Source organism: Raphanus sativus, unplaced genomic scaffold, assembly GCF_000801105.2.
Source record: "Raphanus sativus cultivar WK10039 unplaced genomic scaffold, ASM80110v3 Scaffold0140, whole genome shotgun sequence".
In the NCBI taxonomy this organism is placed as follows: domain Eukaryota; kingdom Viridiplantae; phylum Streptophyta; class Magnoliopsida; order Brassicales; family Brassicaceae; genus Raphanus; species Raphanus sativus.
The window spans coordinates 1-22,201 of NW_026615460.1; the positions used below are offsets into that span (position 1 = coordinate 1).

Consider the following 22,201-nt stretch of genomic DNA (forward strand, 5'->3'; position numbering starts at 1 on the left):
AATGCTGTAAACAGATGATGTCCATGGGAGGCGGCTGTATGATGCTACCGATGTAACATCAAATATAATATTCAAGAGTTCATGTACCACATGGCTGAGTTTCAGCTAGGGAAAGTGCTTAGCCATGCAAAGTGGTTGTAAGGAATGGCCACATGCATTTTATCTTACGAGATAAGTAATGTACAAGACTAGAAGACACATCTCCATCTTGTTGTTGTTGCAGGTTGATGTGTGGAGTAAAACAAAAGGATCATCTCTCCAAGCAAATACAACAAACATGTAAAATTTAGTTACTGTAATCGCTGTGGGATTATATATACAAGACAAAAGGTTAGGCTGAGAATAGTTCTCTCCTGCGACTGAAACTTTCTAATGAAAAACAGTGAATCAAGGACAGTGATCTTGAACTTCTGTTTGGATGTGACTTCGATCACTGCTTTTGTCATTTACTCTTGGAAAGATTTGATAAGGAAACCTCAAAAAAGGTCTCATGTTTTAATAATATACAAATACAAATTTTATCTTCGAGAAGGAAACGCTATGGTTTTAAGAATTATACTTCAACTGCCGACAATGGAGGAACCTCTACTAACCGTTCAATTGTTTCCAGCTGGTCATACGGAGCAATCTGCAGCAGAAACATAAAAAAATCACATTTTAACGAACCCAAGACTCATAATCTAAAACATTCATTTACTGGTAATCTGTTTTTATATCCAAATTTTTAGATTATGATTTTCAAAGTTCATATCAGTTATTATTAAACCTGGCTAAACCCGTCCGGCCAGGTTATCGAGACGGCATAGTTTCCCATTGGTCGTATTTCCTCAGGCTCGATATCTTCTGCCACATCTCCGAACTGAATCTTTTGTTCACCAGTCCATTCGTCCTGTTTTAACAAAGGATAAAGAACAAAAAATACAAAGAATATTAGCATTGGCCATAGTCAAAATTTTCTTTTCTTTTTTTTTTTAAAAAGGAAAGAAATAATAATAGCAAACAAAAAAAAATAGGACATACCACACTTTGTGCTGATCGATCATTTCTTCTGACAGTTGCAGGGTGAAGTAAGAACTCTTCATCTGAGTTTGGCACCTTCACTCTGATTGCTTTAAGATATTTGTCGTATGTCACAGCTGTGGAAACTGTTATAAAAACATAACAATGCACACAAGACCAAGAAACCTTAGTTATAATATATATAGTATTATTATGAGGTTTCTCTGTGAATAAAGGATTTTTCTTCTTTTTTTTTTTTAAACCTTGCTGGCGTATCTTGGCGCATTGTTGGACTACACATACACCAAGATCTTGGAACGTTCTCGCAACTTCACTTAAAGGATCTGAAACAACTTCAGGAACTCCGCTATCTCCCGAAGCAGATAACTAACTCAATCACAAAAACACTAAGGACTATTTAGAACGAACAGCTGTGTGTTGGTTTTTCACAGAATTATTCTATTAAAAAATTGTATTAATGTACCGTTGGCCTAATGGGGAGGTCAAAGAGGTGAGGTATTCCGAATTGCTGAACAACCTGCAGTAGCCAGAGACTTTAGTAGTTATCATTTTTATGTGTGTTACATGATGATCCAAGGGAAACTAAGAGAGTGGAGAGCTAACCTGAGAACCTGAACCTTTCCCGAAAGGGTAATAACGTTTCCCGTCAGCGTCAAAATGACACATATTCTCCACAACAGCAACACAAGGAACCTAATAACTCCGTACAAAACCAAGCAGATAAATAAAAATCTCAGATTTTGTACATACTTTGTTGTTTCCATGTAAGGACAAGAAAAAAAAGAAGCACCTTTAGCTTTGAGAACATTCGTACACCTTTGGCAACATCTATAAATGCCAATTTTTGAGGTGTGGTCACAATTACCGCTGCTGTTAACGGCGCAATCTGAGTTTCATATTTTTTGCATTAGTTTTAGTTTTATCATGAAAAAGAAAACTTGTCCATCATAACAGAATCTTCAGAAACCGAACCTGGCACAGGGTTAGTTGAATGTCACCGGTTCCAGGAGGCATGTCGATAACAAGATAATCCAGCTCTCCCCTGCATCATCAATTCAAACACCAGTGCAAAAAGAAAGATTATTATGATGAGTTGTTGGTTCTTGAAAGAAGATATCAAAAAGTTCATGTAAGTAAATGAAACAAAAACCATTCAGTTGTTGTAAGGAGTTGATTTATGACACCAGACACCATTGGACCTCTCATTATGGCACGTCCTTGCCCTGCAAATCCAAACGAGACTAGCTTCACCCCCAAGTACTCTGTTGGGATGATACTCTTCTTCTCAGGATCCTGTTGATTGATTGATTATATATAACAACACTCTTTAGCCCTGGGTTTCGGGTTATTGGTACAGGGCACAAGATGAATAGATATAGAGAGATACCATTTCAAGAATGCGGCTCTCGGGATTGACCATAGTTGGTAAACTAGGACCATAGACATCAGCGTCAAAGATGCCAACTCGTGCACCCATACCAGCTAATGTATAAGCAAGATTTACAGCTACTGTGGATTTTCCAACACCTCCCTGAAAAAACAACGTTCAGCTTAACACAAGTCTATCAGGAAGTAAAGAAACATATGTATGAGGAGACTAATTTTGGATGACGAGACACTAAATGATCTTAAAAAACAAGAAATAATTTGACAATCTTCCTAATCTTCACATCTGGACTACTTTGGCACATAAGCACTAATCAACATTTTTGGGATATAATAAAACTCCATCCACATATACAGAGAGTACTACACAGAGAAATTAATTAAAGAAGAGCTAAGAAGAATGAAAGTAGTACCTTGCAACTAGAAACAGCGACAATGCTTGAAATTCTAGATAATCCAGGTGGAAGCTGGCCTGCAAATATGGGCTTAGCTGGTTGTGCAGACATTGTCACGTTCACCTTCTTCACCCATGGAAGCACTGCAACTACCTCATTTGCCTGCTTCTCAAACTACAACAATACAGTATTATATATATTGCATTATTATGTAAACAAAATAAAATAATTCATGAAATGATCTGTTTGATTTTTAAAACTGTTCAGCCTAATTCAAGTTATTCACAAGAGTGAGTGATCAAAGGGAGAACTGTAATGGGGATTGGGGGGTCATTTTTACCATATCTTTGACTGGACATGCCGGTGTTGTTAGCTCCAAACGGAAAGAAACCTTAGCCAAACAAAAAAAAAACATGTTTCAAGAAGTTCCAACAAGGATGGATCTTAAAAACAGCAAGCACCCTGATACAGAGTATTAAATAATATAATTTACCTCACCAAGAGCTTGGTCAATAACCAAATCTTTAACAAAACCACAAGAAACTATATCTGTCCCAAAATCAGGATCAATGATCTGAGACAAGGCCTTGTACACATCTTTTTCTAATGTCTCACCACCCATACTACTGCCTGCTGCTGTGAAATTGCATACAATAATTATTATAATATGAGATTAGAAGATTATGAATTTTTTTCTTTACCTTGAGGAGCTGAAGAAGAAGAAGCTTTAGCAGCAGCAACAGAGAGCCTGTTGTGAGATACAACGCGTCCTCTCCACATCAGAACGTTGTTTGGGTTACTACTACGATCACTTACGGTGGCAATACATACGAGCCGTCGTGGAGGTGGCCTGGGAGACGACGGTGACAAGACTAGACATGCCCCTGCCCCTGCCCTCGAACGTAAATAAGAGTGAAGATGATGCACCGTTTGACTCATCATCGTCCTCCTCGTTGTGGAAAGCAGAGTGTGGCGCGTAGGATAAGGGAAAGAGTTTTTTAGAAGTGTGATGACACGTGTTTGGCTGTGATGACTTTAGTATCTTCGTTAGAATAAGCGGACCTTCTTTTTTATCTTCAGGGCCATAAAACCTACAGGCCCATACTGTTTTACAATTTCAGTATCTCATTTATTGGTAAAATCTGCTCATTCATACATTAAGTTAATAATTATTAATATAGTATAATATCTTATATATACAAATATAATGCTTAAATCATTATATTGATTTATATAATCGTTTTTGTTGAGTATTTTATATATTTCATAATTAAAAATAATTGATCAAATATGATAACTCTTTCTACATTTTTGACAATTAATTATCATAAACCATTATTTGTAATATCATTTACGATTATTTTAAAAGTGATATTAACTAGACGTTGATTTATTTTTTATTGTAAACTAATTAAAAAGAATTTGATCAATCAAATTATGATAATTTCTTAAGACTTCACTAATGAACGGTATGCAAGCAAAAACCACTTAAAGCAATTTTTAGCTTAATATATAGAAGTATTGTAATACTTTATATAAAACATACTCCATCTGTTTCATATTATAAGTAATTTAAAGAAAATTTGTTTGTTTCAAAACATAAATAGTTTTTATTATTCTATGTAACTTTTACTTTTATCAGATATAGTGTGACCAATCAAATAATATAAATTTCTTTATATTATTTGGTTTAACTATACATAATTTATATATCAAATATTATTTTATTATATTTTTTAATCTTTGTGCATTCATCTAAAACTACCAACATAAAAACAGAGGAAGTAATACTTTACATGATAATATGAAATCATTATATCAATTTTTATAATCTTTTTCTTTGATTAACTTATATAGTTTATACACAAAAATAATTTATCAAATATGATAATTATATGATTTAGATGATTGTTTATCATAAATAATTATTTATAATATCATTTCAAAATTATTTGGCAAGTGATATTATCTTTTGTAAACTTTTGGCAAGTGATATTATCTTTTGTAAACTTACTTTTATTAAAACTAATTAAAATAAATTATAATTATCATCAAATTAAATTATAACAACTTTTTTAATATTTCATCTATGAAAGACATGCGAGAAAAAAACCACTTAAATTTCTTTTTAGTATATAGCATGATTAAACTCATTGACCAATCAAATCAAAATAATTTTCTTAAGATTTGATCTATTAATGTCATTTAAATCATTTTTTAATATATGGAAAGATATCTAAATATATTTTTTTTAATTTGCATGAAAATCTCAAACAAATATTTATTTAATGTGCACTTATCTCAAAAATCCATGCTAGATAACATCAAATCTGACATCTTGATCCTTACTTAATTTAATAACTAAATCTTTTCACACACCTAATCTAAAAACACACTATATAAATGTGTGTATGTATGTTACACCTATAAGAAAATCAAATAATCTAAAAAACAATTAACACAAAACAAAAGAAAAAGAAAAGGAAAATGGATAAGTCATCTTCGTCTTCGTCTTTGTGGAAGGTAAGGAAGGTCTTAACGGAGAAATGTGAAGGTTGGTTGGACTTTGATAATAATAGCGATGTTGAGAACTATATTTTGAAACCTTTGTGCAAGTCTACTAACTTAGTTAAAAGAGATCCTATAAAGATCAAGATCGACGATTACGATATGGGGTGCCAGGACGAGGTACTTTTAGGATATAATCGTGAATCTGATAAATTTTATCTTGGGAAGAAGATGTGGAAGAGGGTGAAGGAGCTTGATGTTGGAGATGAAGTTGGATTCTTCTACGATCCCATTGCAAAAAATGTGTGTTTCTCTGTGTTGAAACTAGCAAAACCCTGATAATCAATCAGTACTTGTTTAATTATGCTTAACTATATACATTATGCGATTTGAATTAATGGATACATATAATTACATTTGAAATGTTTGGATAATCACCCATATGTTTTGTTTCGTTAACTTTTAAGGAGCTACAACGTTTTAAATTAATTTAACCATAAAGTTATGTTCGGTAATTATTTTGGTCTGAGAATTTTATTACACATGGAAGACATATTTTGGAATCGAGAAAATCGTACTTGAAAATCACGAAACAAAACGATTGAAATGAATGGGTATAAACAATTAGATATAAACGATAAGAAAAGCATACATACTAAACTTGATCTTGTAATAAGTTGTAAAAAACAAAAATTAAACTAGATCTTTAGAACGTTTTATTAATGGTGTTGTTTCTCGGCGAAATTAGCCAGTTTCTCATTTCGCATACGAATATATATATATATACACACACGCTTTCTTGGTTCACACGTCACACGCTAGGTAAACCGTATCATTGTGTATTTTCAGAACTAGAAGATACATCTCCATCGTGTTGGTTGCAGGTTGATGTGTGGAGTAAAACAAAAAAGGATCATGTTCTCCAACAAACTCACAACACATGTAAGATTTAGTTTCTGTAATCTGTAATCCTCTGGTGGGGTTATTTATATATACAAAGTCAAATGAACATTTCACTCCTGCGACTGAAACTTAGTAACGCAAAACAATGAATCAAGAGAATAGTGATCTGGAACTTCTGTTTGGATGTGACTACGCTGCTCTCATTGCTTCTTCTCGTCATTTCTTCTTGGAAAGGTTTAATAGAATCTGTAAAAATAACAAGGTGAGAAACTTAACACACTAGCAGAGTCTCTTCTTCTGCTGGTTGTTATAAACTCAGGCTTTCAAAGAATGTGTACCTTGTCTTTGAGAATGCGGAAAGCTTCATCTCCCATTGCTTCGTCGAGTGCCTGATGATACAATCCACAAACAGTTTTGTCAATAACAGCCAAAAGAAGAGGAGGATACGTGAAGTGTGTAGATATGAGCTGCTTTTACCTTGAGAGGGTTGGAAGAGCGATCGATATTGGTGATGAGTTTCTGTAGGGCTTCATCCTTTAGTGCTTCTCGGATTTCACTAGAAGAAGCTGCAAAAATAAAATAAAAAAGTTTCCACGTTTAAAAATGGCCTAATAGTTTATTGTTATCCGACTACTTGAGAGACAAAGATATCAAAATCTTACCAATAGCCTCGAGCTCTGTCTTGTCTACAACATACTTTGCATCCTCTACAATTATGGGTCTTGCCACTGGAACTTCCTTTGTTGAAGACACACCTAACCAAAACTCACGGTAAAGTGGCTTGGAACCAAAGTTTGAAACATTTGTTGTCTGCTGTGGCTTTAAAAGTTTGAAGAGCATGCTTTGCTTCCTCTGGTCTTGCCACAGCCACCTGAACTTCCTTTGTTTCAGACGCATCTACAAAACCTAGGTAACATGACTCCAACCAAAGTTTAAAGTCTGATGGGGTAGCATCTCTAGCTGGCTACTTTAGAGTTTTGAAAAGACATACCACTACCGCTAGATTTGGTCTCACCACATCAGTTGTAACTTGCTTTGCTGGAGAAGTCGCTACAAAAACCAGATCATGACTCATGAATGACACACTAAACAACTGAACAAAGAAGAACCCAAACAAAGCAAAGGAAGACTAGTGAATCAAGAAACAATCAAAATGAACCTGGATTCTCCTCTGTTAAAGAAGAAGGTTTAGCACAGGGAGTCTCTGCATCAATGGTCAAAGATTACATCGTTAGAACACACACGTCAAGATGATGACCCCAAAGTGAATCAAGATTCTTCCAGCTAAAACACACAAACAGATTTCTTCTCTTGGCGTTTACAATCAACAAGCTACTACACTCATGGAATCCTCAACTTACAAAGTCCGAGACTTTAACATCAATCAAAAAGGCTTAGCTTGAAGAAAAAAACTTGCCTTTATGCTTCTAGGTTGCACGGGTACTCCAAGTTGGTGTCGTCTCCCTGAATTGCGTAGTTCGGTGAGAGAGATAGAGATGTTTCCGCGAGCTGCTCAAACATGCGGAATCTACCAGAAAATTGTATCAAAGTACAAGTGTCCTTGTTGCTAAGGAGTAAGACAACAAGGACACTTGTACTTTGATACGACTCTCTAGCAGATTCCGCATGTTTGAGCAGCTCGCGGAGACATCGCTCTTTCTCTCACCGAGCTACGCGATTCAGGGAGGGAAGAGAGCTCGTTATTACCTCTTGAGTAAGCGAGAAAGAGCAAAAAACAGAGCGAAACAGAGAGAGCCAAGGCCTAATGGGCCTAAATTTTCGGCCCATATTTTTTTCTTTTTGATTTCTTTATTTTATTCTCTCAAAATGTTTTTTTTTTAAGTTTGCTTTGCTTTGTAGAATTCAATTCAATTCAATTCAATTCAATTCATCAGTAGTTGAGGAGAAGCGCCGGAGAAGATGAAGCTGAAGCAATTAGAAGGCTTGTTGGGTGATCTTCAACAGTTCTCTAACCCTAAAGTAAAAAAAAAAATAACTTCTTTCGAATCAAAATCGAGTCTTTCTGAATCAAAGATTACTCTTTGTATTTGTGTGTGTCGCAGGTAGACTTGGAGCAGTACCCAACAGGTCCTCACATTGCTTCTCGCATGCTCTTCACTGTAAAGTCTCTTCCTTTACCTCCAAAAGCTTCTTCCTTTAGCTCTCTAATTTAGGTAGAGAGATGGAAAATTCAGAACAGTTTTAAGTAATGGTTTCAATGTGTCTTGTTTTTCTTAGGCAGAGAATTCATATGGAGACATAACTGATAAAGTCGTTGCTGATTTTGGTTGTGGCTGTGGTACTCTTAGTGCTGCTGCTGCTCTTCTAGATGCTGCGTGAGTGTAGTAGTAAAAGTCTTCATCTTTACTCTCGTTCAAATACTAATTATATATTTCATCCATCTTTGTTGCTTGCTTTCAAAACAGTTGTGTGATTGGATTCGATATCGACCCACAATCTCTTGAAACAGCAACACTTAATGCAGAGGAGCTTGAGGTTTGTTTGTTGGTTTCGTTCTTTCTCTTTTGGTTGTTTGTTAGCAAAATACTCTTTTGCTGTAAATGTGGTTTTAAGTTTTTTAACAGGTGGAGATAGATTTTGTTCAGTGTGACATTACAAAGCTAGAGTTAAAAGGTAAAAAAAATCTCCTTTCGTTTTTAAGAAGATGGAATGAATCTATTTTAAGCTGAATCGATGAATTTTTTTTATAGGCCGGGTTGTGGATACTGTTGTGATGAATCCTCCCTTTGGTACACGGAAGAAAGGAGCTGACATGGAGTTTCTCTCTGCGGCTTTGAAGGTCTCCTCTCGAGCTGTTTACTCTTTGCATAAGACATCTACTAGAGAAGTGAGTAGGAGGAGCCTTTTCTTCTTCCTTTTAACTGTTTACACTTTTTTGAGTATATCTATATTTTGTTTTGTGACTTTATCTTTTCATTGTCACAGCACATTAAAAGGGCTGCGTTGCGTGATTTTAATGCGAAAAGTGCTGAAGTTATATGTGAGGTTGGGGGGGCTATCAACATCATATGAAACTCTGATGTGAATGTGTATGGAGATTCTAACTTATTCATGTTTGTTCCCGTTGCAGCTCCGGTATGACTTGCCGAAACTCTACAAGTTCCACAAGCGAAAAGAAGTTGACATTGCTGTTGATCTCTGGCGTTTTGAGCCTAAACAGAACTAGACCGCCATGATTATGTATTGTTTTAGCTTTGAGTTTTAAAAAAAACACTGATTATATGTGGAAGGATTTTATGATATGAACTTACAACTAAGAGAACTTAAAGCTATTGTAGCAGCTGAGCTTGTTATAATCCTAAGCAGTTAAATTTAGTGGTCCCAGATGATCCCAGCCATGTTGGTATATATCAACATTGGCTTGAGATCATCATATCATTAGATAAAGCTCATGCAAAAGGTCATTCCAAATATAATTGCATTTTACAAGAACATGTCTATGTCAAAAAATTAATTTAAGCATGGACTGAATAAAGTTCATACACAGAAGTAAACAGCTTAATGTGAAACTGCATTTTATATACCATCTTTTTTTTTTTGATGAAATATTTAATTTATTGATCATCGCAAAAGAATGTTATGTACAAAAGTATGAGTGCTTTACACTGCAAAGTTAAAGGATCTCGAAACTTTAACCTATGTGAGCCCCAAACCAACGTTGCATCAAACCCGTCAACCTCGGCTTGATGTGGTAGTTGGTCGACGTAATACGGTTCCTCATCGTCTTGTCTATGATCCTTCCAAGCTGTTCCACTGGCTTTGCTGGCTTGTTGTGCCTCCTATCATTCCTTTCCCTCCAAATGTAGTAGATAGTAACTTGCAGCACCAGTCTCAACAGTATAAAAGTGACTCTATCATATGTACCATTGATCATCGTCGCAATGGTGGAATCCCAGTCCGGATCAGGCTTACCCCCAAAGAGATTTCCAACAACTTGTATCCATAGTGTAAAGGTATATAGACACGCAAAAAAATAAGTGATCTCTCGTCTCGTCAGGCTCGCCACAAAAGATACAGCACTGCGTCTGACCCCACATACGCATACGGTGGCCAGTGGAGAGTCTCTCCCGGAAAGCTAGCCATGTGATAAAAGCAAATCGAGGCACCCCCTGAGGGAACCATACAATCCTACTCCATCGAACTTCCTCCTTACGCGTTCTGATTTGCTGCCAGGTACGCGTTCTTATATACCATCTTCTACAAGCCAAAGATTAAGTAACAGTCTTTTTCGATTTGAACAAACTAATTAAAAAATCGAATAATTCAAACTAAATTAAAAACAGACATGTCCCTTTTTATAGAACATATTCCAGAAAGTCAAAAAAAAAACTGAATGAAATATCAAAATTCTACATTATTTAGTAGATACATTAATTAATGAAAACTAATAACTACTATAATATTGATTAGTGGCAGGGAACAGCATGGATGCCAAAGTTAATAAAATATAAAATCACCCAATGTATCAAATCTGTACTATTTAAAAGATTGTTTAAGACTTTAAAAAGTACTAATCATTCAGAAAGGAGAGAAGAGAAAGTTGGAAAGGTATAAGACTAATTAGTTTATCAATTCGTGATTTAATTAATAACTAGGTGTTTTCCTGCACCATGTGCAGTAAAAGAATTTTAAAATATTTTTAATAGATAAATATAAATTATATTTAATTTTTTCTTAATATTATAAATTTTCTTTTTTCTTATCAATATTTTAATATAAATTTGATTTAACTGAACATTAAAATTAAGATAAAAACAATTTTGTTTATCTTGAGTTATATTTAAGAATTTGCATGTATATATTTAAAATAATAATCTTAGGTAGATTTTTCTATCTATTTATTTTAATTAAATATATTAAATAAATATGTAAAATTGCATAATTGTCAAAAATTAAAATTAAACAATTTTATAAAATCTGTAGATATATAAGAAACTAATGATTTTACGATTTAATTTGATTTTATGATTTAATTTTTATAATTTTCTAAAAATATGTATATATTTTTGAAATATTTTTAATTTAAATGATATTTCGAAATTTGAAATGCCATAATTGAATATATTAATTTTAATGATGATTTATGAGTTATTACCATATTTTTAAAAAGTCAAAAATATAAATCAACAATAAATGTAATATATGAGTTATTACCATATTTTAAAAAGTTTATCAAAAATATAAATTAACATTAAATATAATTTTCCATGTCATATTAATCTATAAGTCATGTCATCAATTTTATTAGCCATGTCACAATTATTAATCTAGGTGTTTTCCTGCACCATGTGTAGTGATGAATTTTTTAAAAGTTAAATTTTATATTTTAAAATGTAATTTATTAATATTATATATTTTATTATTTTGACCAATAATCAATATAAATATAATTAATTAAGCATAAAATTAAGAGAAAATAATTTTTTGAATTATATTTAAGAATATATATGTATATATATATAGTTAAAATCTTAGATAAAAAAATATTTATTTCATTTGGTTAAATATATTAAATCAACTTGTACAAAATTACTAAAAATCATATAAAATTGTATAGTTATGAAAAATTAAACTAAATAATCCCCTAGATATCTAAAAGAAACTAATGATATTACGATTTAATTTTTTTTTTAATTCAGAAAATTTAGAAACTCTTAGATAATAAAAATTTTATAATTATAAAAGTAAAATTATATAATATTTTGAAATTCATAATGTCATATTTGAATATATTTAATTTAGTGATGATTTATGAGTTATTACAATATTCTACAAAGTTTACCAAAAATATAAATCAATATTAAATGTAATATATGAGTTATTGTCATATTCTAAAAAGATTTACAAAAATATATATCAGCATTAAATGTAATTGTCCATGTCATATTTAACTATATGACATGTCATCAATCTTAATAGCCACGTCACAATTTTTTTGTGAAAACGATTGTAGAGAAGACATGTGGCAAATCACTTCTCAAATATAGACTAGGGGATATTTGTATGGTTAACGGCTAATGGTGGAGGAAGCTTCATAGAACAGATATGAGAGATACTCCTTGATTTATTCGCTTAAAAGCTTATAAAAGATTCAGGCTTCAGCGATTCTCCTCGATTTAAATATACCTTCTCCCACGTGGGACGAACAATATAACTGGGTAGATGGATGTCGCATTAATTAGTCAAATGTACATTTTGTTTGAATCAATCAACAACATCGACCAGTCTATGATAAATACGTATATGAATCATTTTTGTTATGCATGTGAAGACAGTTGTTTACTGAATGTTAGCGCTATACATAGTACAAAACGAAGCTCCACATGTATTTAATTTTCATATACAACTATTGTCCTTGTCATGAATGATTTCTATACGCATGGTTCGTTACTTTTTTCGATCTTGAATGCAAATTTTATTGCAAATTGATCGTCCTTGATGTTGTTCAAAAAGTATGTACATTACACACATCTGAATCATCTAACAACTTGATGTATATAACGAAGCTCCCACATGTATATATAATTGAGTTATTCGACGGAACAAACTTACCTTTTTTTTCAATTCGACAGCGCAATAAAACCATAGGTATCAACATATAAATACGAATGAATAATGCTTTTAAGAAAAAATTATCATACAACAATATTTTAGAATTCGTAGACTTATATAAATAATAATTCCAATAATTTAGGCATAACATTAGAAAATAATTAGGCATAACCTTAAAAATAAACCGACATGTCGATAAGCCCATATCCAATGATAGATCACGCAAGACAACTAGCTAGGGATGTCGTTTTAGCTACAGATTTTATTTTATGTTATACTATAGAAGAGAGAGAGAGAGGAAGGAACAAACTAGATTTGCATTTTTTGAACTTTTGATAGGCATAGTTATTAGGAGATTGCAGAGAATACGACTTCAATATATTTTTTTTTAAAGAAACATGAATATTTTGAAGTTTGAACTATATAACTCGATTTAACCAATAATTTTGTGGATATTGTTATATAAGGCTGCGTTCTATATTAAAGATACAATCTAATATTCGTATTGAAAACAAGATTCATATACCGGTCTGCACCAATAATCAATCTTGACGTAGAATATAGCTTGCTTACAAGTGTCTGGTCAACTTGGTGATCATTTAAAAATTTAGAAGCGGTTTGAGCTTAAACGAAATCAGTGTAATTTCTCAACTATAGCCAAATCATATCATTAAAATATGTATAAACGGAAGTGAGATTGGTAGGCATCTAGATAGAGATGATGACCTTGGAAACTGCGATATCGCCTTCCTGAATCCTGAAGCCCTTGCATGTGGCGAGATGCTCTTCTTTTGTCAAACACCTCGCTTTTTGTTTTCTTTATTGTTTCCTAAGCTTATATTAGTTTAAAAGTGAAACCTTTTTACTTCCACAAGTTAAATAAGTACGATTTGTATTATAAAAACTTAACTAAAAGACCTCTAAATGTGAACACTTGACTCTTATAATATGTATATGATGGCTGATCTAAGGCAATAATTCAACAAATTTTGAACTTCTCGAAATATTTTACATGATATGATATTGGATGCTTCATTTCCTTGTGTTTGGTGCAATAAAAACCATATATGAGCTACTGTATTATTATAGAAATTACATTGAACTTCGTAAATTTGCAACAAAAATAAACCGTTCTCATTATTATTTAGACTGTTTAAGTAATGTTAAAATCCATTAAACGAATTATAAGTTCATTGTAAAAATTTTATATTATATGTAAACTTTATACTTCATCAACACTTGGTGGAGATAAACAGAACTCCCAACTCCAACGTAGTTAAATGTAAAAATATGCACTCCGCATTACATTCTCCAAAAGCATAGCTAAAACAAGGATAAACAAAAAATTCCCACAAAAGAAAATGCATCGCATGTATGGAAATCTTCTGATATTTTATTTTTATATGATTGATATAGTTGTTGAAATTTGAACAGCCAGTTGGTTTTGGTACGTTGTGCATGTGTGTTTATGTGATCAGGGATCTCCTTGTTTATTCAATTAATTTGATCTCCAAGCTGAAGGAAATTTTATTGGATATACCTTATTACTTATTAGGTTATTGGTTGAGTATATAATGAAAGCATCTACGCAGTGGATAATTATTTGTGTCAAAAGAATAATTTTTAAAGGCCATGCGTCCATGATCCAAATGTCATATGTCCCCTTCTCAGAATCATGAAAACACAGAAGTTTTTTTTCTTTAACAATTCGAAAATAGTTTTTCTTGTGAGATTATTTTCTTACTTCAAAATTGGTAGTGACATCTTCTTGCACCCTGAATTTTACTTCAAAACAGCTGTGATGAAAGTTATTAGAAAAACCCTGCTTTCCAACCCACTTAATAATATTTTGCAAATAAAGGTCACATTACGTCAATAAATTATGAAAAATAAAGAATCATTTAGTGGTATTATCCAAGAGAAGAAAGACTATTTTGGGTGCAACATAATTAAGATGAAGATATAATAGTAATCTGCATGCTCTATGATTCTGCTTAAAATATACTCTTCACCTTAATTTAATCATTCTTCATGCTTATTTATGATTAATGTACTATTCAAACTTCAGCTTAGTTCTTAATTGTTTGTTACTTCTCTTTTGTTTGATTCGTTTTAGGTGTTTGATCGTTTGCTTGCTTTGCATGTTAGTACTTGTTAAGTTCGAGTCTCTGATTACCTTATTTAATTTTCCACTTCATCGTAAAGAAAAAAAATACTATCAACAACAACAAAATTTGCCTTTAATTTAATCCAAATATAGCTTCAGTTTTACCGTATATTCCATCCGTTTTTTTTTAATATAAATCGATATAAACTTGGACACATAGATTAAGAAAATAATTAATTTCTTATATTTTCTAAACAAAGACATTATTAATTATTTATCTAACAATAATCCAACCAATAATTAAATATAATGTATATTATCATTTGGTCAAATAACTTTTAATAAATTTTAAATAAAAAACTAAAAACGTCATACAAATTAGAACAAAACAATTTTCTAATACGATTCATGTTAAAAACGGAGGGAATGTAAATTAAAAAGTAAAATAAACTTGATTACATCAAAGTTTACTATCAAAACAGCTAACCAAAATGAATATAATATAATTAACATAAAATGTAAATTAAGGATTGTTCTGTAAAATGAAACTTTATGTTTGATTAGTTGTCAAAGTAATGAAGAGGATCAATAAGATTTGATTCCGATCGGATTCATATTTTATAAAAATTATTTTTAAAATAATATGACAACATTTAAAAGAAAAACAGAAAGAAAAGGATAGACAGTGTAATATAGCGTAGCAGTAGAATGCATGTGGAAAAAATCTACGGTAGATATTATTTCATATTTTTTTAACTAGTCATGGGGTATACATTCTCTCCACTATGCTATGGTTTATGGTATTATGTTATCAGGATATATTAGTGATTTTTATAAGTTTTGTTATTGTTTTACTATCCAAGTTTAAATATTCGTACGATTTGATATTTGTATCTTTGGTACGTTATGTTTTTGACATCTACTCCCGAAAGAACGTGAAGCTAAATTCTCAATCATTTATATTTGAAACTATGATTTATTGAGAAATGATTTTAAATTCATGTGAAAAACACAAATCTATACTATTATTTATGAAGTAATTTGGCTTATGTGTCAACTTCTACATATTTTAGGTAATTTTTATTTTTTTATTTTACATATTTTGTTAAGATTTACCTAAATCATTAATTCATTATTTGTTTTTAGCTAAGTCATTAATTTATTAATTCAAATTACCATTAATGAATCTTATATATGATTAAAACAAATTTTATTTTAATAATATTACATTTATATTAAAAATAATTTGAGAAGTGAATTTGTTTATGTGTCATGTTCTCCATAATTTTTAGATATTTGACTTATGAAGTGATTTGGCTTATGTGTCAACTTCTCCATATTTTTAGGTAATTTTTTTATTTTTATTTTTTACATATTTTTATTAGGTTTTAGCTAAATCATTAATTCATTATTTGTTTTTAGCTAAGTCACTAATTTATTAATTAAAATTACCATTAATGAATCTTATATATGATTAAAACGAATTTTATTTTAATAATATTACATTTATATTAAAAATAATTTGAGAAGTGAATTTGTTTATGTGTCATGTTCTCCATGATTTTAGGTATTTGACTTATTATATAATTAAAACGAATTTTCTATTAATAATATCAGGTTATATTTTATATTAACTAATTGATTATAAATTAATATGATAATTCATCAAAACTATATTTAAAAAAGATAATTCTTATATATATTTTTTATTATATGAAAATAATACTTTTTATCATAAAAGATTAAGACATAGAAAATTTTATAATTAAATATTGTGATTTTGTTTATATATCATGTTTTCCATGATTTTAGATATTTTTGATTATTATATTATTAAAAATAATTATATTTTAATAATATTAGATTATAAAGTATATTAGCTAATTGATTATAAACGAATGTGATAAATCATCAAAATAGAAACATGTTTAAAAAAATATTAAGATAATTCTTATATATATATATATATATATTGTTGTTGTTGTCTAGAAATAATTTTTATTATAAAACATTAAGATATAGAACAATTATAATTAAATATTAATCAATCAAAAATATTTGTATAAAATATTTTCTAAAAAATTTCTAATATATTATTATAACTTATGTGTCAACTTCTCCATATTTTTAGGTAATTATTTTATTTTTTTATTTTACATATTTTTATTAGGTTTTAGCTAAATCATTAATTCATTATTTGTTTTCAGCTAAGTCACTAGTCTAAACTATTAAAAGTGAAGTATATTTTGTACTTACCCCAGACTTTTCCACAAAAATTACGATAACATGCCACTGGTATTAAATACAGTGTTTTGATTTTCTATAAATTAAAACCATCCGAGGATTGGACTTTTAATTAACCAGAAACGTAACCATTAGCAAAGCCATTTATTTCCTCGGTTTCCTATATATTAAACCAATTGATCATCATTACTAAATACATTTACTTCCTCTGTTTCCTATATGAAAGTTAAATGTATTTTAATATATAAAAATATAGTAATTATTAATAAATTTAAATACAGTTTTCATATCTAAGAGCATCTCCAAGGATTCACTCTATTTTTTACTCTAAAATAGAGTGACTCTATAATAGAGATATAGTTTGCTCCAATGGTACTCTATTTTATAGTAGAAAATAAAGTGATAAACAAAAAAAAAACAACTTATTCTATATTTGGAGTAAACCTATTTTTCACTTTATTATAGAGTAAGAAATAGAGTATCATTAGAGCATTTTTTACTCTAAACTCTATTTTAGAGTGAAAAATAGAGTTGGGTTGGAGATGTTCTAACACACTAAATCAAACTCAATTACAAACCTTGGAAAATGTGTTTTCATATACTAGACCATTATCAGATTAATATTTTGATTTGTATATAATAATTCTGAAGCAAACTGAATGCAATCATATGGTTTGTATAACCTCTTTCGTTTTTTTTTTCCTTTTCGAAAAAGAGCTTGCTAATATAACCTCTTTAGTTATCATTAATTAGCTCTACAATCTAAAAAGAAAGTATTTTGAACGTGAATTGACTACAAATTCCTTTTAACGAAATGCGTTGATACTGGTCAGAAAAAAATCACTAACCTTCCATAACAACGCCTATATTTCAGCTATCACATTAACAAAAGATGAAATAAATCATTCTTAACACAATATTTTTTCAAATAAACACCAAATATACCTATATATTATCTAGGAGTAGGTGTTCGGATACCCGTTTGGGTTTGGATCGGATATTTCGGATTTTTGGGTATTTCGATATAAAAATATAGTATCCATTCGGGTATTTCTATATTTTGGATCGAGTTCGGGTATTTTTAGTTCGGGTTGGATATTTAGATTTTGAACAAAAAAATTGAATTTTCATCGCTAATCTACCTTTAACTTAACTGGTTTCTTTAATTTCTAATAGATTAAATGATTAATATATTTGGAGATAAATTTTAAAAGTAAAAAAAAATACTAATTTGGTATTTCAAATTTTAAATTTTAAATTTTAAAAGTAAAAAAAAATACTGATTAACATCAGAATCATTTGCCATTTTATTGTTACACATCTATATCTCTAATCTTTTCTTTCTAAGAAATCTAATATTTTTAATCTTTGTCAAAAGATAATTATAATTACTTTAAAAATATATTTCCTTTTGAAAACGTGTAAATCCCACTTGAGCAATATTTTACTAAACATTTTTTGTTTAACTTACACGTTCATATATATATATATATATATTTCATTCATATAAAATTGATTCCCGATCATGCTCTCACAGAAACAACATATCTTTTAAAACAACTTTTATTCTTTACAAAAATATTTAAGCCTTTTAAAACCGGATAGCAAATTCAAATAAAATTGTTTCATTGTGAAGATATAACACTTTCTACTAAGGAGATAGATATAAAAGTGTACAACCGAGATCCACTATAAAGAAAAACTTACAAATTCATATATTTTAGTTTAGTACAATATATAAACTATAGAATCATATTAAATATTGACTACATGGTAAGTGTTATAACCTTATACAGCCAATCATATATTCAAGATTATGAACAATACCAAAGTTTTAATATACCCGCGCGGGTGCGCGGATCAGAATCTAGTTCTCATTATCGATGGGCTATCTGATAGTTCATGCGAGTTTTATGGAAAAAGGAACCAATTATCGGGCGAAGATAATGCCTACTGCAGACTAATACTCCGTATGTTTCTAAAAAGATCTATATTCTAGAATTTTCACAGATATTAAAAGAACATATTAAATTTGTATATTTTTGTGATTATTTTTTTTTACAGTTTTAAACCAATAAAAATTTATAAATGCAATTAAGTTTTTTAAAATTTACAATTATTTAATAAAACATGCATTAAAAATACAAAAACTAAAAATTTTAGAAATAATTTTTTTCTCTAGAATATGAATCTTTTAGAAACGGAGAAAGTAGCAGAGACCACATGGAACTTCACGGATGAGATCGATTAAAAGTTACGTTCTCATCAAATCACACCTATATAGTCATCAATAAGAGATCTCAAAATCTCTGAGAACACACACTAAACCAACCAACAATCATGTCATTTGTCGCAAGCCACATGACAGGTTCATGTTTAACAGAAATTTTACATTCATTCAAAAAAAAAATTCATTCGTCTAAGTTTTTGCTTTGTTTGTAGCCTTGTAGCAAACTTGATCAAAGAACTGATATGATCGACACGCCTGGACTATCCGTAACGTGCAACTAGTATATGGAGACAACTCGTGAGCTCTGTCCACCCCTCTAGACCGAGACCGAGACCGAGACCGGGACGTTACGTTTATCTCAATAATTCGTTTAGTAAAATATGATTACCATTTAAAACCTATAAGTATATTAAACATTGATCACTCAAAATCAAGTTTACTTATTATAATGAAATTGAAAGTGGCGTCATTACTAAGAAAGAATATTAACTCGTCAGCATCTACCTACCAAGTGGCAAACACCTGTTAGTTCCTTGTCTTTTAAAAATGTGACCCTTTGCTACTTAATTATTTATTTATGAGTTATCAAGGCTAGGAGAGATGTTTGGGCTATCACATGATTCACGACATACCTACAATAATAATAAACTAGCTATAGGATAATTTTAGCTGATATATAAACCTATAGTAATTAGTATTATGTTGGGCTAATACATAATTAGCCGATGCTCGAAATTGTATAAGCATCCATAATGTAATACTGTTGCCGAAAACTCGTCTAAGGAGTAAGGAGCAACAACCAGAACTTATTTTCTTAAACGGTTAAACAACTAAAGTTATTGAGATGAAATGTTAGACTATTGATGTTTTTGTTGGGTGTTTTTTTAACTCCCAATTTTTCTTCTCATATAACTTACGAGAACGTGCATAAATTATGAAAAATATATAATTTCTACTATTTTGTAGAGATAAATGGAATGAAAAAAAAATCATTTAATTTGGGTGAGATCATTCTCAAAGCAAGGACGGCGTCGACTATGTCTCTAACTTTTAGTTGGATAATCAGGATACAAAAGGATCTTTCAAGAGAAACCTATGCCCATCCCTGATGAGTTCGACTGGAAAAAACTAGTCTGGCAGCTGCATATATCGCCAAAGCTCCATCACTTCCTATGGAGAGCTCTTAATAATGCACTACCAGTGGGAACCCTCCTTGCTACAAGAGGAATTCACTCAGAACTAAACTGCAAAAGATGTGGAGAGCCAGAATCTATAGCCCACCTCTTCATCTCCTGTCCTTTTGCAATTGAGTTCTGGGCTCAAGTACCTCTGTTTTCCCCTGTTCCAGCAAATGCAACAATTATCTCCCTCAAAAGTTGGTTGTCTTCCACTGTTAAAAACATTTCACTGCCGCCGGTTGGACTAGTGGAATCCCCCCTCATCCCATGGCTGCTCTGGAATCTGTGGACTGCAAGAAATAAGATGATTTTCGAAGGCACAATATATCGAGTGGAAGAAATCATCACAAAAGCTATTACTGACGCTCGAGCCTGGGAGGATGCAAATGTGAAGAAACCTCATCAACAAAATAAGAAAGTACCGGTAAGGGAAACTTCTCTTAAGATACCTACTTGTTGGTGTGATGGGGCTTGGCAGGAAAGCTCAAAAACAGGAGGAATGGGTTGGATTATAAAGAACGAAGATGGAGAAGTTCTCTGTCGGGGCTCTTCCAATCGCTTATATGTCGGCTCAGCTCTGATGTCGGAAGCTCTAGCTATGCGGGAAGCACTCAAAAAGGCAAAGGAATTAAATCTCCAGAGCCTTCACCTATTGTCGGACTCTCAAGTCCTAGTTTCAGCCCTGCGGGAAGGGCGGGATGTGAATGAGATCGCGGGTATCCTCCAGGATATTACAAACCTTGCCTCTCTCTTCTGTCCATTGTTTTACTCTTTTGTACCTCGCTTAGAAAACTCTCAGGCAGATGCCTTAGCAAGCTCTGGCCTTAATCGTCTAATTGTAGCTGAAGACTAAACTCTTTGGGTGTTTTTTTTATTAATGCAAGTAGATGTTTGACAAAAAAAAAAAAAAGTTGGATAATCATAAATTCATAACAGAATAAAAACACGTTTTAAGAGCATAAATTTATTTGCATAATGACCTTTTAACTCCCTTATACGAGAAAGACAGCAAGGGTGTATAGATGTAGTGTAATAACTGGGACTTTTTCTCGATTTAGTTACGTGTGAGTATATGATAAAGTAGCATTGATTTATTTTAAATTTGGTTAAAGTATGTCTTAACATTTTTAATAGATTATTAGGCTTGGCGTATACTAAATTTTAAAAATTCGATATAAGATAGTGATTATATCAGATTTACATTTTTCTCTTACAGGATATATTTTGCTAGAGTACATTATTCAGGTTACTGTATTATTTAATTTACATTAGTTTCGAATTGATACATGAGTTAAGAAAAAAGTATAAAATGTAAATTTGCAACTAGAAATCAAACTTGTGAATGTACACACGTGTATACTACAAGAAGATTTTTTATATAGAGAAGTACATTTGAATCTGTAATATGAATATGACTTTGATATGCATTAGTTACATTTATGTCGTTTTACGTTATATTATATACTAGTTCGATTGCTTTCCTTTCCCAGCTTTTTTTGTTGTATGTCCCTTACAGAAGCCTTTAGCTACATACATCCCATAAAAATAAAATAAGAATCATAAAGCTATTTTTATCTCATGGATCTCCCAACAAAATCTTCTTGCTTTTATTTTGACAACCAGCAAAGTTATTGACAGATACATGATTATAAATATG

General features: G+C 31.0%; 4 protein-coding genes across 7 annotated transcripts; 2 read left to right on the top strand and 2 right to left on the bottom strand.

Annotated features, from left to right (window-relative positions):
• Nucleotides 1–378: 378 nt before the first annotated feature.
• On the bottom strand, nucleotides 379–3,791 carry LOC108849136 (fe-S cluster assembly factor HCF101, chloroplastic). Of its 3 annotated transcripts, none has more exons than XM_018622646.2 (14): nucleotides 3,503–3,791; nucleotides 3,295–3,431; nucleotides 3,142–3,192; nucleotides 2,820–2,975; nucleotides 2,408–2,551; nucleotides 2,171–2,313; nucleotides 1,993–2,062; nucleotides 1,811–1,906; nucleotides 1,624–1,713; nucleotides 1,484–1,537; nucleotides 1,263–1,386; nucleotides 1,021–1,145; nucleotides 767–889; nucleotides 379–628 (listed from the first exon to the last, which is right to left on the bottom strand). In XM_018622646.2, exons 1-14 carry the CDS (start codon nucleotides 3,741–3,743, stop codon nucleotides 554–556), a joined length of 1,629 nt encoding a protein of 542 aa, XP_018478148.1. In that variant the 5' UTR covers nucleotides 3,744–3,791; the 3' UTR covers nucleotides 379–553. The 3 variants fall into 3 exon arrangements, with proteins under 3 accessions (XP_018478148.1, XP_018478147.1, XP_018478146.1); XM_018622645.2 differs by having other exon boundaries at nucleotides 3,295–3,434; XM_018622644.2 differs by having other exon boundaries at nucleotides 3,295–3,437; nucleotides 3,503–3,790.
• A 1,460-nt stretch (nucleotides 3,792–5,251) lies between these two features.
• LOC108849977 (uncharacterized) lies at nucleotides 5,252–5,732 on the top strand. Its single transcript, XM_018623571.2, has one exon. It carries the CDS (start codon nucleotides 5,289–5,291, stop codon nucleotides 5,646–5,648), a length of 360 nt encoding a protein of 119 aa, XP_018479073.1. The 5' UTR covers nucleotides 5,252–5,288; the 3' UTR covers nucleotides 5,649–5,732.
• Nucleotides 5,733–6,225: 493 nt separating this feature from the next.
• LOC130501268 (uncharacterized) lies at nucleotides 6,226–7,851 on the bottom strand. 2 transcript variants are annotated; one of them, XM_056996158.1, is made up of 7 exons: nucleotides 7,630–7,851; nucleotides 7,372–7,416; nucleotides 7,204–7,262; nucleotides 6,875–7,109; nucleotides 6,690–6,778; nucleotides 6,551–6,601; nucleotides 6,226–6,458 (listed from the first exon to the last, which is right to left on the bottom strand). In XM_056996158.1, the coding sequence occupies exons 4-7, from the start codon at nucleotides 7,107–7,109 to the stop codon at nucleotides 6,429–6,431; spliced, it is 405 nt and encodes a 134-aa protein (XP_056852138.1). In that variant the 5' UTR covers nucleotides 7,204–7,262; nucleotides 7,372–7,416; nucleotides 7,630–7,851; the 3' UTR covers nucleotides 6,226–6,428. The 2 variants fall into 2 exon arrangements, with proteins under 2 accessions (XP_056852138.1, XP_056852137.1); XM_056996157.1 differs by having other exon boundaries at nucleotides 6,875–7,118; nucleotides 7,630–7,846.
• Nucleotides 7,852–8,059: 208 nt separating this feature from the next.
• On the top strand, nucleotides 8,060–9,548 carry LOC108837168 (uncharacterized). The gene is made up of 8 exons (XM_018610237.2): nucleotides 8,060–8,192; nucleotides 8,276–8,332; nucleotides 8,451–8,548; nucleotides 8,639–8,708; nucleotides 8,798–8,846; nucleotides 8,924–9,060; nucleotides 9,159–9,218; nucleotides 9,304–9,548. Exons 1-8 carry the CDS (start codon nucleotides 8,133–8,135, stop codon nucleotides 9,397–9,399), a joined length of 627 nt encoding a protein of 208 aa, XP_018465739.1. The 5' UTR covers nucleotides 8,060–8,132; the 3' UTR covers nucleotides 9,400–9,548.
• Nucleotides 9,549–22,201: the final 12,653 nt, after the last annotated feature.